Here is an 18,361-nt window from a genome sequence, read left to right on the forward strand (position 1 = left end):
AAATGTAAATTAAAGGGCAGAGGGAAAAATAACTTCCCTTATGTCACTTAAATTATCCCTTAAGATTACGCGAAAACTATTCATTTTTTCAAACTAAGAGGAACCAAAAATGTATTTCCCCTTCCCAGTCTTCACAACAGAAAATGCTGAGGCAATGAGATGCTCTTCTTAGTAACAGAACTTTCTGGCTGACTTAAAGGCTAAAATTGACGTTTTAAACCATACATGTCCCTGTTTTTGTTGATTAAGTGGACTTCACTCAATTTAGCCACAGCTATCCCCAAACCTTAACACTCTCCACCTTTCTCCCAAGCCGAATCTCATTGCTGTTGTTTTGTGTGGCCACACACAACCAATCCTAATAGCTAACATTTTAACACTAGCTTACTATGGTGGTGACCTTTAAGTATTTTACATATTAACTGACTGAATCCTTGCAAAGAATTCCAGAGTTGGCTCTATTATTATCTTCATTTTTCAGATGAAGAAACCAAGTCACAGTCAAGTTGAGTGTCACTCTCTTAGCTGTTATCTGGACTTGTGAAGACTTGATACACAAGGCTCTGGATAAAATCCTACATAAATGCAGGGAAACAGACTTGTATAAACACAAATCACTAACACCTTGATATTCTAGTTGTGTGGTAAAGGAACAAGTTACCTAGTCCTCAAATTTTTCTACCTATATATTTAAATGGGAATAATGCTATCTACTTCATGAGATACTGTGAAATAAGCCAATCTTCTCAAACTCTTCTAAACTTACTCTTCTAAACTCTTCTCAGACTTTTATAGATACAGAAGTTTATCTACAAGATAAACTTCCTAAGGTTTCTATTTTTAAAAATAAGAATTTTCAAAAATAGTTTTTCTGTATTCTTACAAGGTATTGTAAGGTATACGTGTTAAGGATATTCCTTCCCATGATTTCCAATCCTGTATTGTTCCAACCTGGGCAAAATGGTGAAACCCTGTCTCTAAGAAAAAAAAAAATAAGACAAAAATCAACCAGGCAAGGTGGTGCAAGCCTTAGTACCAGCTACTTGGGAGGCTGAGGTGGGAGGATGACTTTAGCCAGGAAAGCAGGGGTTGCAGTAAGCCAAGATCATGCCACTGCACTCCAGTCTGTGCAACACAGCCAGACCCTGTCTCAAAAAACAAAAGTTCCCTGTAGTAAACATTATGCTTTGTTTCACTGCTAGCTACTCAGCACAGGCCTCTACCAAACAAGCTAAAACAAGGTAGCCTAAAAGTATTATACCATAACAACTTCTCAGGCAACATTTTCATGGGAAGTGATCCAAACAAGCTTAGAGGGTTATGGTGGGATGAAAAAAAAAAATTATGGCATTTGTATCCATATAGTTTATAATGAGATCTGGGTTCTCAAAATACTATGAAATCATGACAAGGAAGAGAACTGTTTGGATGCTAAACTTAAGATGCAACATCAGCTCTTCAATTCAGCCCAATTTCCCCCAAATTGATGGTTGCAAGGACAGCTTGCTCCTTTGCTGGCAAGGTAGGACACTTGTTTCCTAATAAAATGTAACTTTTAAAATGTTTCTTTCTTTAAAAAATGAATATGGTATGTAGTAAAAACTCAAGAAATTTTACAAATGTCTTTCCTCACATGTATCATTTCCCCTAATCTTCAATCAATAATATTGTTTACAAATAAGAATACCCAGGCAAAACCACACTGGAACTCAGGTCTCCTAACACTTGGTCCAGGGATTGGTCTACAGCCTTAGTTTTCCTATCTAATACTGAAACAAAAAATGAGCCATTACTTTATAATTATGTAAGGCTTAAGAATTAGTGATTTTAAACTCTACCCTAAAAAACCATTATGCAAACTGATAGTTACTTAATGTATTTAACATACTTAAAACTGTAAACAATGTAAAAACACAGAAACATTAAGTATTAAGTATCTATTTCTCTTTAATTAAATGTATCTCCTACTTAAATGGGATGTGTGGGGGAAGATTTCTTCTTCCAGGTAATCAGTATTTCATATCTTTGTTCAGTGCCTTTAATTAATAAATATCAGCATTACTTTTTAAATGGTTTTATTTTATGTACAAATAATGAACATATGTTGTACCCATAAATTCTACTTTCCAAAAACAGGAGCTTTTTAAAAGAAAACCACATAATAACTTTTAAAAGGCGCTGGGATTCCTCTGCTTCTAGATCATTGCTGGGCTAGAAAAATAAAGTTTGTTCTACCAGGAATCACAAGTTAGAACTGAGTATTCTCCAAAGTGGAAATTCTAGAGTGTAGTGTCACTCCAGGAAAAGATTATTCAGTTCTCATCCCCAACATCCACAACTACCTATCAGAAGGGTTAAACCAGGTCAAAACAGTCCAGCATAATTAGGCTTCATCAAACAATGTCAGTATGCTCTTCTAAGATGCAAATAAACCAAAACAGGAAATACTAAAATAAAAATAATATCTCACACTGCCTTACAAATTGTTAGTTCCTTTTTGTATCCCCCCTTCCATAACATTAACAAAGGGAATATTTTATTTTACTGCAAAGAATATTTTATTTTATACATCACTAGCCATGAATTTTTGCCATTAGTTACTATACAAATGCTGCCTAGTGCCATTATCCAAATAGCACAACCATTTTACGTCCACAATTCACTTCTATAAGTAGAATTTTCATGATTTACTTAAGTACATCTATCAGTAAAGATTTAACACTGAGATGCAATCTAACATCCGTAATATCTGATATTATGTAGATGGCAATGTAGGAAAGATGTATTTTAATCGCTTTTCATTTAAGTGACCTTATGTAAAAAATAAAATAATTTAGCAGTTCCAAGTATCCAAAGGGCATTTTCAAATGTACATAAAAGAAATGGTTACAGAGATTTTTAAGGAGCATCTTCCATGTCCACATCCTCTTGTAACTGCTGTACCATTTTCTCTTCCAGCTGCTTCCCTTTGCCTTTAATAAAAATAAGTAAAAAATAAACAACTTAATTCAATGTGACCTTACAGAATTCACATCAACACTTTATAAAGGATCTTGCATGTTTTCAAGTAACATTAGCCACTCCTAAGAAATTTAATAGTAGCTAAACTAACATAGGTCTTATGATATGCCATGCATCAAATAAACATTCTACATACATTTGCTCATTTCACCCTCATAACAACCCCCATTTTATATATGAGAAAACTGAGGCTTAAAGACAGATTAACTTGCTGAAGGTCACTCAACTAGAAAGTCATGTAAGTCAAAGCACTGGCATGTGAACCTCAGCCACCTGGATCCAAGGTGCCTGCTCTTAACACTGTTCTATCTACCTCAAAGAGGATTACCTAAAAAATTAGGTAACAATGGTTCATTTCTGGTGCTTTCTGACTATCAGTTTGTTATCACGTATATGTGAAACAAATGCTCCAGAATTTTGTCTATTTTAATAAAATTTGGTACAAAAATAATACAAGTAGATTTACACAAATGTACTCAACATGTGATTACAGAATTTGACCTTTACTAAGATTTCTTTCCCTTTAAGTGATCTACATAAGTAAATTGCATAAGAGACTGTACTGGTGTTAGCTGAGCAAAAGAAGCAGTAGTCCAAATTTTAGTATCAGAATCATCTGCAATGTTACTGAACAGTGGCCCAGACTCAAAGAGCCTGGGCCTATGTATTTATATACTAAGTTCCCCAAGTTGGTAATTCTGATGCCAACCAAAGTTTGAGAACCACTAATAAAAAATATTGTCCTTTAATCAATACAAGTGCAAGACAAAAATCATCTACAAAATTATTACTCAAATCATTTTGCATAACTTGGGGGGACATGGAACATAGAATTCAGTGAAGGGAAAAAAGAAACACCATATAAATAGATTGACTGCAACTGGGAAATACACTGAATAAATTACATTTTTATAGACTAAATCATATCATAAATTTACTATGAAAGATAATATTTAAAGGAAAAAATACTCAAAGTTAGTTGGCACCCAAATACACAGACCACAAAAATCTAGATGTGCAAAGTAGTACTCACCGGCAAGAGGGGCTCGGATAAGATGGATGTTTTGCTTGACTTCTTTGATATCCTGAACTTTCTGTAGCTCTTTATTTTTCTTCAATCTGCAACAAAACACATTAAAGCCAAAATTTCAGTTACTAATACTGCTTTAAGAGGCATCAATTCACAATACAGCTTCTAAATTTTGTTACTTAAGTTAGCCCCACAGATGGGGAATGGAAACATGATGGCTGCCCTTCTGTTCACTCCCCTTTCTTCTCCCCACAACGCCCCCATCCAGCAGGAGCATCAACACCAAGTGAACAGAGCCTCTCAGTTCTCTCACATTATTCCCAAATGGCAAGTGGTGAACTTAACCTAAAAGAGATATATACCTTACATTTATTCCCAAATCTAAGGTAAGGTCACCTGTTAAGCCCTCACAAATGTACCTTTTCTTCCCTAACAATTCAAACTCAAAGTGGTTTTTTAGTTCGTAATTAGCTCGAAATAGGATTCCTACCCTACCACAACACTTGTTCGTTCATTCATTCTTTGTACCTAGACTGGCACAAAATGAGAGCTCAATACATAATTGCTGAGTAAATGAAGGATGTGATTCATGAAAAGAAGTAGTGCTCTACTACATAAAACAACCTTTAACTGTTACAGTGCCTAGATCTTTTCTCCTCAAATAGGTAAGTCTCTGTTATATAATTTTTAAAAAACTATTGGGTAATTACAAGAGCACAAAACACATGATATTCAATAGAAATGCTAACAGACTAGTTTTCAAACATTTTTGTGAAATGCTTTAAAATTTTTAAGCCAGAAAGCTGCTGGCACGTGCTTCTTTTCCATGACATATTCCATAGCAATTAATTTAAAAGCTAATGGTCCTGCTCTGAAAAAAATAGCTGATTCCAAGCTGGGGAAGAGGAAACATCTTGTTAGCTATAAAACATGAATGCACTCAAAGAATGAGGAGAATTGTCAAAATGACATGACAGTCTGCCTGAAGGAACTCCCACAGGCCAAATTTGGGCCACTTAGAACATCAAAATAAATAATGACAATAAAGAATTATAACCCAATGTATACCATAAGAACCCATGAATACCACAGATGTAATATGAATAAAGGAATAAATCTTGAAATTGATGGAAAAGGGAAAGCTCTTTCTTACATGAGAAAACCAAAAAATGTAGAAGAAATGATGGAATTAGAAAAACCACCATTTGGCAACAATCACAACAATAGTAGTAAGTGATTCAGGCAAGGCTCTAATGAAAACCAAAACCAGTAGGTACAAGTTTGAGGAGTAATAGGCTTTTTATTGAATCTCTATGTATCTCCCCCAAGATATGTACTGATTATAAGGAAAACAAAATAGTAATCTTCCAGTGGAGAAACCTGACAGACATCACCTTAATCAAGTGATCAAAGTTAACATCACCAGCAAGGTGACATCATGTGCTTCCCGATATGATGCATGAGAAGGATACGCCATCATTTCTGAGACATCCCTGCCAAAGGTGCCTAGCCAAAATCTAATGAGAAAGATATCAGACAAACCCAAACTGAAGAACATGCTATACAATAACTTGACCTATAGTCTTCAAAACTATCAATGTCATGTAAAATAAAGATGAGAAACTGTCCAGATTAAAGGAGCCTGAAGAAATATGAAGGACTTTGTGTTGCTATGGGTGTAATCAGAATAACTGATGAGGTCTAAATAAGGTTTATAGCTCATATAATAGTATTACATCAATGTTAATTTCCTGACAGATAACCACACTGTGTTTATTTAAGAGAATGTTCTTATTTTTAGGTTACATACACAAGTATACTTAGAAGGAAAAAGCATTATGTCTTCAATACATTGTGACAAAGATAAAGTAAATGTAAAATGCTAGCAGAATATACAAGAGTTCTTCATATTATTCCTTGAAGTTTTTGGTAAGTCTGAAGTTATGTCAAAATAAAAAATTAAAAAAAAATACTAATGCCTCTAAATATCTACTAGTAATTATTTTCCAAAAGTTACTCCACACAAATACTCATACCTGTTCATTATAAATTTAGCTTGGCGCTTCTGTTTGATCTCTTCAACTCTCTTCATTGCATCAACTACAAAAAAATTCATAAGAGTTAGCAAATGTATGCACATTCAGGCGGTATGATCAACAAATGCATTAACAAACACTTCTTTATTATTCTGATTTAGAAATGAATTTACATGAAAAAAATTATTACAAAAAGGATCCCTACTCAAAAAGCTGAAGAAGGTATATACTCATGGCCATCATGACTCTCAACATTCTCTTTCACAAGTATCATTTCTCTAATTTTTATCTGACAAAAGTCTCTACTGCTGTTAAATTTTCCTTCCACTTTAAACCAATCCAATGCTTTTCAAATTTTACTATAAAGAGAACTTGGACTATTGACAACTAATCGCATTCTTAACTTGTAATTTCCATGAATAAAGACAGCATCTTTCTGGTTATGAACACTTAAAAGTGCCTGGGATATGGTCAGCACATGATATTGGCAGAATGAACCAAACAATCAATACTAATAAGTTCTCGACCACAAAAATCCAACTGTTTTAGAAAATGTCTACAGGAGTGTTGGCTAAAAGGGGGCTGAGTCCAACTATGCTCTAAAATCTCTATCAGTACTCTCCAATGAAAGACAAACCACATACGAAATTTTAAATTTTCTAGTAGCCATATTTTTTAAAGTAAAAAGGAACAGGAGGAAATTTAATGATACATTTTATTTAACCCAAATTTCCAAAATACTGTCATTCAATATGCAATCTATATAAAATTATTAGTGAAATACTTTATCCCTGTTTTCATATTAAGTCTTCAAAATCCAGCATTCATTTCACATTTACAGCACAACGCAATTTATACTGGCCACATTTCAAGTGCTCAGTAGCTCAGACACTTCTGATCTAGCTCTTTAAAGTGTAGTCTGTAGATCTAAAGAATAATAAGATATTTATATAGTCTTAAAATATCTCCCAAAAGTATACTTATTAATTAAAAAGAGTAAAACAGTAACTCTTCAGTGGAAAAACCTGGCAGACACCACCTTAACCAAATGATCAAAGTTAACACTGCTAGTAATGGAACTAATGGACAGCTTGTGTCTCCGGACAAAACACACTGAAAAAACTCGGCATCAAATCTCTGGTGCTCTTGCCAAATGTGCATTATCTAAACCTAATCTGAAGGAAACACCAAACAATCCAGTTAAGAAATTTTATACCAAACGCCTGGCCCATATTGTTCTAAACTGTCAATATCATGAAATATAAAGACAAACTCAGGAAATGTTCCAGATTACAAGAGATTAAAGAGACATGACATGTACTATTCTTACAAATTTTGCTATAAAGGATATTACTGGGACAATTGGAGAAATATGAATAGGACTAAGATTAGGTAATAATAGTCTATCAATGCTAATTTCTTGATTTTAATAATTGCAGTGTGGTTATGTAAGAGAATGCTCTTATTTCTGGAAATACATATTAAACTAGGGATCAAGAAGTATTTTGCATGCTTAAACAGTTCAGAAAAATATACACTAAAGGGAGAAAGGGAGAAAGAAGAGAGACAGAGAAAAAATTAATTTAACAAAATGTTAACATTCAGGGAGTCTGGATGAAGGATATCAGAGAACTCTACTCCTGCAACTTTTCTGTAATCTGAAATTAGGTCAAAATAAAAACTTTTAAAATGTAGCCTGGGACCAGTAACAGTGGCATCATTTGGGAGCTTGTTAGAAATGAAGGATTTCAGGCCCCACACAAACCTACTATATCTGAATCTACATTTTAACAAAAACCACCAGGACAATCTTTGAGACCTCTAGTATTAAAGTAAAGCAATGTTTGTATAAATAACTCTAAGAAAATGTCAACTATAAATCTGCATATGCTGTAGCTCAGAATTAATAATATGCTGGACATGTAACTTTTTTTCTTTGTCTTTCAGCAAAAATAAGGACAAGTTCTAGTACTCAAAAGCATTTCCACATTTTAAACTTATTTAGAAGGGAAATAAACACAAGTGGCAGGACGATCCTTTCCGAAGAATAATATGCTGTATTTCCAAATATTCCAGAATATTGAAATATTTTGAACCTAAGAAGCATCTAACTGTACAATTCACAACTGCAAAGATATGGAACCAACCTAAGTGCCCATCGAACAACAAGTGGGTAAAGAAAATGTGGTATTTATACATGATAGAATAGTACTCACCCAAAAAAAGGAACGAAATAATGTCTTTTGCAGCAACTTGGATGGAACTGGAGGCCACTATTCTAAATGAAGTAACCCAGGAATAGAAAAGCTAACACTGTATGTTCTCACTTGTAAGTAGGGGCTAAGCTATGGGCATGCAAAGGCATACAGAGTGGTATAATGGACTATGGGGACTCAGAAGGGGCAGTGGGGTGGGGTAAGGGGTAAAAACTACAGATTGGGTACAATGTGCACTACTCAGGTGATGGATGCACTAAAATCTGATTCTGACAACCTACAATTAATCCATGTAACCAAAAAAACCACTTGTACCCCAAAAGCTATTAAGATTTTAAAAAGTTCAACAAAAATAAAATATGTAAAAAGTTCAAATAAAAAATAAAAAAAAATCTGACAGACATTAAAAATTCACCTGCAACACAGACAGCCATGAGGGACAAAGTGCAAACTATTTTTCCTGGTATTTTTGAAATTCTAACATACTACTGTTTCTACAGACATCAGTAACTTAATAAAGGTTGTTTAATCCATATCCTCACATAATTTGATAATGTAAGTAATGAATATACAACTCTTGTCAACAGATTAGTTTGTAGACAAAATGATACTGAAATATGAGGGGTGTGGAGAATCAATAAATCTCTTAGAAGAATAATATATTTTTCTGGAACACTACTGAAAACAACTTTTATTAATTGTATAAAACACCAGGAAACAATCTTAAATTCCAAAGATTCTCATACTATATACCTAGCACTCATACTGTACACTTAGCAGATCTTCTTAGGAAAATCTATTTTTAGGATCCCAGTAAAAAGGAAAGCAGAATCAGTGCAGGAAAAAAAATCAATAGAGCAATGCTTCTTACAGAATTTACAGATGTATAAATGTGGGGGGCAAGAGAATGAGACTCTGTAATAAAACCTAACAGAAACAATAAAATAGGAGTACTCAGTAAGTGCACCAAGAGGGCAGAGACTGTGTGTGACCTGTTCATCTTTGTATGCCACAGGCAGTGCTTAATAAATGTGCACTGAATTAAAATAAATTAAGAACTGCAGAGAACATTACCATTACAGTATGTGAAGTCATACAGAACACAGCAGTATTTCTCTCAAGCAATGTAAATAACATGACACCAGCATGGAGGACCATGGAACTGATTATTCACGTATCGCTAAAACTGGATATGCACCTCTTTTCAACAACAACCTAAATACCCACTAAGTAAAAGTAGTTACAAAATATGTAAAAATGATCTGGAGCTGCTGTCTTCAAGTAATAACAACAACAACAAAGGTCAAAATGAAATAAAACCGAATGAAGTCCAGAAATGCCTCAGGACTGGCCGAGTGCGGTGGCTCACGCCTGTAATCCCAGCACTTTGGGAGGCCGAGGCGGGCGGATTGCCTGAGCTCAGAAGTTCACCACCAGCCTGGGAAACATGGTGAAACCCCGTCTCTAATAAAATACAAAAAAAATTAGCCGGGCGTGGCGGCGTGTGCCTGTAGTCCCAGCTACTCGGGAGGCTGAGGCAGGAAAATTGCTTGAACCCAGGAGGCAGAGATTGCAATGAGCCGAGATCGCACCACTGCACTCCAGCCCAGGTGACAGAGCAAGACTCCCATCTCAAAAAAAAAGAAATGCTTCAGGACTTTCCAATAATGTCGTGATAAGGGTGCCTTTTGAAATCAATTCAAGAATCCTGTAAGTTAATCTCTTTAGAAATCCTTGAGTTTGAATAAGTGTTACTTCCTTACCAAATAAACCCAATAAAAATCAACTGCTTTTCAGAAATTAACTCCTCCTCTAATTATAAAGCAGAAGGAAACGACCTTATTTTTTTAAAAGGGGCTGGGGGAGACCCAAAGGGTACAATAATTAGGACTAAGCATAGAAAAGGCAATTCCAAATCTAAACTCCAGTTTCTCCACATGGTCCAGGGTAAACAAAGCTTTAGAACAAGGTTGACCAACCCATAGCCCAATATAAATTGGTAAACTTTCTTAAAACATAAAGAGATTTTTTTGCAATTTTTTTTCCCTTAGCTCATCAGCTGTCATTAGTGTTAGTGTATTTTATGTGTGCCCGAAGACAATTCTTCTTCCAATGTGGCCCAGGGAAGCCAAAGATTGGATGCCCCTGGTTTAGAAGGTGTAAATACTACTACAAAAGTCCACAAATTTACAGTTCTTCCCCTGAAGTCTCATGACTGACTGGAGTACAGAAAGGGATGCCCTGCCTATAATCCATCAGCAGAGTAATAATGTTTGTGGAATTCTAAGCCTTACAGACTCTGGTTAACAAACCACATCACCCCACACCCAATACTAGAAATAGCTACAGGCTGCATAAAGGTAGCCATAGGAAGAAAAGGCAGGGCCGGTGCCAGGCATGGTGGCTCATGCCTGTAATCCCAGCACTTTGGGAGGCCAAGGTGGGAGGATCACTTGAGGTCAGGAGTTCAAGGCCACCCTGGCCAACATGGCGAAACCCTGTCTATTAAAAATACAAAAATTAGCCAGGTATAGTGGCATGTGCCTGTAATCCCAGCTACCTGGGAGGCTGAGGCAGGAGAATTGCTTGAACCTGGGAGGTAGTGATTGCAGTGAGCCAAGATTGCGCCACTGCACTCCAGCCGGTGGGACAAAGCTAGACTTTCCAACTCAAAAAAAAAAAAAAAAAAAAAAAAAAAAGGCAGGGCCAAGGGTCCCAAACATCCAAACATACACAAATGTGGTAGAATCTACAAGCTAGCTCAAGGGATTAACTTTTTCTACATATGAGACTTTTTTCATTAAAGTCTCTGCCTATTTCAGGGAAAACAAAACAAAACAAAACAAAACCAAAAAAAACAAAAACTAGATATTATTGCTTTGAATTTCAGAAGATTATAACTTCATTTTTTACCTAAGTCAAACACTTAGAAATTCTCTCAGAACATTTGTAATGATGACCTTAAGCACTACACTTTTTAAGAACAACTGAAGTTTATAAGGTATACAGAATACAAGTTTATATCCTAAACTACATGGTCTAAACATGTAAAGTGTGTTAGGTTTTGTGTGTATTTTAACTGTCCCACACTCACCCTAAAACAGTATTTTCTGTCTCTATTTTTTTCAGCCATTTTTATGTTTTTACATCTCTGTGTGGGCACTTCAAGTAGTACCAAAGTTAATAATTACATTATTTTAAAATGAACACACCAGCCAATTGCAAAAAAAAAAAAAAAATGAAAGATATGACTACAACAGAACCATTAAAATGAGGATAAAATAATAAAAGCCAAGGAATGATAAACAGAAAATTCAATATTTAAACAACAAACTGACACTTAAAGTTATAGTATTATCCCAAACCAGTCTCTCCTCAAAATTACTGGTATTTCTTTGTGACTTACTAGTTTTATTCCATAGCTCTCGCTGGTATTTGATAGGTTCATTTCTACGTTTTTCAAATTCAAATGAATTATCCTGTAAGAGGGAACAGAGGAGATAAAAATAAGGTTTTAAGAAAGGTAGAAAGGAAATATTTCTTAAAATGTCTTCTTTTCGTAAGTGTTCTGAATGAACATACAACTAGATTCACCCCTCAGGGTGATCTTAGAGAATATAAGTTTTCAAACTTTTTCTCCTTTACACACCTCCCTATTGAAACATCTCTCTATATACTAGTGATTCTCAAAGAGAAAGGAAGAGACAGTAACACCCCCATCCCTCAGAAGGGCATATAACAATTATCAGGATTACGAACTAAAAAACCTTCCCAATGTCCCATTCCCAGATAAGATTCAAAGCCAGAAAATTTTGAATTATGTTGAACCATATGAAACTGCCATTTTTTACAGATCAAAAAAAGTCAACATCAAGAATTCCATGTCCTTCCTGTAGGAGATGAAAAAAAAAAGAGAGAGAAAATTTCATGGGTTCAACCTAAATATCTATGTTATAGCAAAAAGGTATGAAAACTACATATATCTTCAAATAAATGAGGTGCTACTCTGCAAAATAAAAGTCAGGCCCTACATTTCTTCAGATCCCCTCCAAACATGGTTACCATTGCTAGTGGCTGGTATTTTTACAGTTAATGATCCTTTTAATCTTAAAACACACAAAACAATTTTGGAAAAGCTACAGGTATTTCTTGGTTCTCAAATCTATCTGACAGGCATATAAAACAGCACTACCTGTGGATTTAGCTACTATTTCTTTTATATATACACACCTTTATTCAGATCATAATAACCTCAACCACAAGGTAAATGGCAATCAGTAAATGACTGTAACTGGCAGTCTTTCCTCAGGCAGTTGCCACTTACATTTGGGCTGCTATGCTTCTTCTCATCCAGAATGAAAATTATTTTTGTGACAGTAATTATGATTTGGCCTTGCATCTGGTCAAACAATAGTCTTTATATTCATTGCAAAGCTCTGGTATTAAGGAGGTCAGGAAAGGGCTTCATGGAAAATGCTTGTAGATACTGCCCTTTAGCAATAAAAAGGTGGGAAAGGGGTCATAGGTTTGGTGGGTAAAGGAGGCCATGGACAGAGGCGACAGTTTAAAAGATCTTCCTCCCTCAAAGGTAGCCTGTACTGCATTTTCATCTCCTTCCTTTGCAGGGACTGAACGTGGACAGCTTCAAAATATCCTTTTATCAATTCAATATAACAATATAATGATGGAGGCTCACTCCATTAAATCCTCTTTCCCCCTGACTTCTCTCTAGTTCTCCTCACACCAACACTACTAATTTCTCTGCTCTCAGATACAAAATCCTGCTAAGGAAATCCAGAAACTGATAAATGAGTCTATTATAAACTTCACCTGAGCCTTGACTGCTGTTCAGAAATCCTTTATCTCTTAACTTCATCTCAAAATCTTTCAGCAGCAATTCCCAACTTCATCCCAAGCCATTTAAGTGATTTTCCTCTTTGTCTGCAAGAGCTAAAAATAGTAGCTCCACAGAATTACAGTTTTAAGGATCATATGAGAATGAGATTATTTCCACAGCCAAATACAAATAAGGCACTTATTAATCATGTTATAGGAGGCCTTGTTATGATTCATTAGATGACATACACCCTTCAAATACTAAAACTATGAAACGTGTAAAAACTATATTGATAGCTAACCATACTCACCACTGTAAGCTCTTTACCAGCTGCTTTCCGGAATGCTTTGGTCCACCTAACTTTGCGAGGATTGCGCCTCTTTTTAAAGTTTTTATGACATTTAGATTTGCAAAATCTGAACACCTACAAGAAAAGTTAAAATATTGAGAAGTCAACATTAAAAACTTTTCTAGCATAAGACGTTACCCCTACTAGACAAAAAATACTTTCCCTTCTAAACTGCCATTTAGAAATGTGTAAGAAATATCAGATTAAATGGAAACAACTATTTTTTGACTATCAAACATCATCCCAAGCAAAGGCTAAGGGGCCCTGAAAATATTATTTTAAATTACTAATCATTTATATAGAATAACAGTAAAATTATTTCAAATAAAGGGAACGGTTTTAAGTAAAGTCATTTATTTAAGTCCTTTCTTAATTCAGGATAATTTTCAAAATTCACTGTCTCTATACCTCAATGGGGATAAAAGTATCAAACAACCATTCTGAAATCTCCTTTGAGTCTTTCCATCTTCCTTGTTGAAAGCACAAAATAATTTCAAAAGCAACTAAAACTGGTGATACAACAGATTTGTTTTTGACTTACTCATAGATCTGCTAGCAAGATTCTTTACTACTTTAACTCTCCACCTTCATCCTAAAGGATTTAATCCTTTAATAGTGCTAACTTACAACTTGACGCTTCAACATGTTTCTGAAATGGCTTATTAGGACTCATTTTATAAATCTAACAGTATTATTTTGTTACTTTGTAATGCCTTAGAACACACTGCAATTTGTGTATGCCCTGGAGGAAATGGGAAGAGAAAAAGTAATTATTTGGGGTTTGTGGATCTTGGTAAAGAAAATTAAGTTGAATTATCACACCTAAAAGGTATGACAGATAATTAAATAGGTCAAAATAAACAGTACAAACACTTCAAACTAAATAAGCCTGTGTATGTATCACAAATCACAATACTTTTCACCTTTTATATATGTTGCCCTATAGGGAACTTCCAAATAGGTCACTACACACAGCAGGACAGTTTTCTTAGAAACTGTTGCTATTAGTTTAATCTGATCCAAGCCCATACCTCCTACAGAGCTTTCTCCTAAGAGACTAGAGTGAAAGCATGTCTATATCCTTGAGTTCATTTCAAATAGACTAGAAAATATAAGAACTACTAGTCTCCTGGAGTAGCCTACTATAAAATCATAAATAGAAAATGAATATATGAAAATCATTGTGAAATGAATTATATTTCAATTGAGTATTTGCAGCCCAAAATACTATTACTTTTTTAAGCAAAAGCCTTCCACATTTAATATCTACTAGATAACCCTTAGGCAAATTCCTTTTTCTACTATTTATCTAATGGGAGGACTAAACTTGTTTTGGCTCCTCTCAATTCCAAATAGACCCAATGAGGAATCTACTTGGTTCCTTATCTAATAGGTATTACCTGAAAGGCACAATGAAGGATCTAAAGAGACCTGGAACCAGAGGAGGTGCAAAGGAGATTCAATCAGCAAATAAAGAGCATCTATGTGCCTGATGTTGTACTAGTGCTAAGGACACAAGAACAATTAAAATTTGGTACTCTACCTTGAGAAGCTTAGTCTAGCAATGTGATAATCTCACTTTGCAATCAAGAAAGATCAAGATCTGACTAGGATATAAACAATGGGATAAAGCTATAATCATGTATAATGTAATATGTAAACACATATGAGGAAGTGGTTAAATCTGTGGTGGGGTAAGAGGTGGACGGCTTATGTGTCAGGCAAAGCTTTATGGTTTCAAGTTTCTCTTTTAATTTAGTCCCCCAAATGCTAACATGCTAACAAATGATGCCCCATACCTTGGACTCAAAGTTCTTCAAACCTTTCTTATTCCACTAATTCAACGTTTATTAAGCCCTCATTAAGACTGTATTTTCCCTGTTTGCAAAGTATGTGCAAATATGGAGAATTAGCATTAATTCTACCCTGAACCCATTTATGCCTAAGAAGAGTAAAAGGTGAAGTTTCTATTAAAAACAGTCTAGAAACTAAGAGAATAAAGGCAGAAAGACTAGTTAAAGCCTGGGAAACATAGCAAGCCCCTGTCTCTACACACCTATATACACACACACACACACACATACACACACACACACACACACAATGTTAATCTCCCCGTCTCTACAAAAATTTTTTTTAATGTTGGGCATGGTGGTGCACACCTGTAGTCCCAGCTACTCAGGATGCTGAGGAGGGAGGACTGCTTAAGTCCAGGAGACTGAGGCTGCAGAGAGCCATGATCACACCACTGCACTCCAGCCTGGGCAATAGACAGTGAGACCCTGTCTCAAAAAAAAAAAAAAAAAAAAAAAAAAGACTAGATAAGAGGCTATAAAAGTGGTAAGAGCCTAATCTGAACTAGGACAGGAAAGTAGAAAGAAGGCAAAGCCACCACTATCTTTGCAGAGGCAGGATAGGTAAGACTTGATAACTAGATATAAAAGGTGAAAAGATTCAGATGACTCTCATGTTTCTAGCAAAACTATCCGGGCACTTAAGAGTGGTATTAACTCACAGAGCAAAAAGATCTGAGGTACTAAGGAATGCTCTTTCAGTAGGCCCACTGTACCTACTGTTAGGTACATCCAATGGAAAATTCCGATTTGGAGCTCAAGAGATTTAGGTTTGGAAATCAAGAATAAAAAAAGATTAGATACTTGTTCTTTGTTAGTGCTTCAGGCCCTCTTTTATTTCCTCCAACAACTCTTCTGGATCCACTGGTGACTCCCAACCAACTCTACACTGTCCTTATTCTTCATCAACTTAATTTCCACTGTGTCTACCAAATCAATACCCAGGTCTTGACAGTTCTCACGATCTGTTGTTCTAATTCCAATATCCAGCCGACAAGCATCCTGGACGAAAATCACAAAATCGTAACGAGATCATGTATAAAACCATACTGCCTACTCTGAATTAGACCCCAACCTGGCAACCTTTTGGTTCATTTTTTTTAACTTATCATGTTCCTGAGAGCAAGTATTCAAAATCTTCTAGGTTCTTTTACGTTATCAAACATAGCTTTGGTCCCTCACTTTCAGCTGAATCCCCTGGATCTAATTAATGAGGTCAATATCTTTGATCTGTTACAGAGATATAAGGTGATGAAGTCAGACTTGTAATTATTTAGCATGTCAAATTTACCTTAATATACAGATTCTTAGACCCTCTTCCCCTCCCCCAAAGATTCCAACTCAATAGATTTGGTGAAAACCAGGAATCTGTAAACGCCCAGTAATTCAGAAGCAAACGTAAGAGATCAAATTCTGAGAAACAATGTGTTTCTCTGAGAAAGAGAGGAACGGGATTCATTCTGTAATGACAGGATAAATTCATGTACCATTCAAAACGTCTTTCACAACTAGGACTCATATTTATTATTTACGTTTACAGACTTATTATACTTGTGGCCCTACGCCCAAGGCTCTATCATCATTTACAATCCAGTCACTTCCTCAGACAAATGTATTTGCTCCGCTCTCTGCCTTTTCTCAAAATGTTCACTTTCCTTCCACTTAGAAGGCCCCCCTCCGCTTTCTTCCGCAAAATTCAGGATCCAAGATAAATATCACCTCCATGCTGAGTCTTTCCGTACAGGACCCTCCCCAACTCACCTGCAGTAACTTAATACATAACTCTACCATTAAGCAATACGGAACATTTCCATCAACCTCTACACTTTAGTATGGACCTTAGTACAATGCCTGACAGGGTATACACTCAACAAAGTTTACTGGATTCAAGAACGTGGCCCACGTACATGAGTGGCCAAACAGCCCTCACAGACATCTAAGATTCCTGGTAGGCGCTAGCTGGGATCGCTCCCGAAACTCCTCGCTGCCAACGCCACCCAAGGGTGGCCTGGTGGCCAGCGCCGCTCGGAAGACGGGAAAGGAGAAACTCCCGAAGCGGAACGTTGAGAACGGAGACCCAGTTAAGCCACCCTCCCAGGGGAACAACGGGAGAAAACCGGGCCAAACACGGCAGACGCAGAAGCACCCGGCACCGAGCCGCCGCGCCCAGGAACCACGGGAGCTAGGCTGAAGTAAGGACTGGTGTCGACCGCCTCACCTTGCAATCGTTGCGGACGAACATCATGCCGTGTCCAGGATAGATGGGCCCCGAACAGAAATAACACTTCTCGATACGCATGTTGATCCGGCGTGGGACCCACCAAACAAACGCCAAGCTTGAGAGGAAGTGATGCAACCCCGTCACCGGAAGTTACCTTCTTCCCTCTTCCCCGACCGGAAAAAGGCAAGCGTCCTTCGTTCTCGCGGGTCTGTTAGACCAGATGCGAACACGACTGTGCCTCCGGCGGTCGTGTGGTCAAAAGCGCTGCCGTTTGACGCAGGCGCAGAGCTGCAGACTAGACCTGTTCGCTGTTACTTTGGGGAAATGTGGTTCTGCGCCACCTTGTGAACTTGCTCTCACAGCGCCTAGTTTTTTCTCTCTGTGTGTCGGCATTTATGCACGTATTATGTATCTTTGATTTGTGCTTCGCCTCGGAGTGCTCTCGAGAGCACTCTCTTAACTCATTTGTCTGCTGCCTGCCTTAGACCAGCCCTCGATTTTCGTCCCACAGTGATTTGCAGGGTATAAGCGGCGAAGACCCTGCAATCCAGCGTTGCTTCGAACATTGCAATGAAAACGGTTGAGTAGCTGATGCTCCAAGGACTTTACCAGCAATTTTTTTAATATAAAATCGTGTTATCCGCCTCCCCCCCATTTTAATTAATATACATATGTAGTAAACAAATATTTTCGCCGGAAACTACGACTCCCTACCTAGACCTGCGGTCTTCCTCCCCAGGGGCAAAACAGTTCCATTTTTTACCTGCCAGAGCTTTTCTGTGCGTAGGCAAACATGTA

General features: G+C 36.6%; 1 protein-coding gene across 1 annotated transcript; it reads right to left on the reverse strand.

Annotated features, from left to right (window-relative positions):
• Nucleotides 1-2,058: 2,058 nt before the first annotated feature.
• Nucleotides 2,059-17,841, reverse strand: RSL24D1 (ribosomal L24 domain containing 1). The gene is made up of 6 exons (XM_054451947.1): nucleotides 17,561-17,841; nucleotides 13,451-13,564; nucleotides 11,710-11,782; nucleotides 6,088-6,151; nucleotides 4,055-4,140; nucleotides 2,059-2,972 (listed from the first exon to the last, which is right to left on the reverse strand). Exons 1-6 carry the CDS (start codon nucleotides 17,639-17,641, stop codon nucleotides 2,899-2,901), a joined length of 492 nt encoding a protein of 163 aa, XP_054307922.1. The 5' UTR covers nucleotides 17,642-17,841; the 3' UTR covers nucleotides 2,059-2,898.
• Nucleotides 17,842-18,361: the final 520 nt, after the last annotated feature.

The sequence above is a fragment of the Pongo pygmaeus genome, chromosome 16 (genome assembly GCF_028885625.2).
Source record: "Pongo pygmaeus isolate AG05252 chromosome 16, NHGRI_mPonPyg2-v2.0_pri, whole genome shotgun sequence".
Lineage (NCBI taxonomy): Eukaryota > Metazoa > Chordata > Mammalia > Primates > Hominidae > Pongo > Pongo pygmaeus.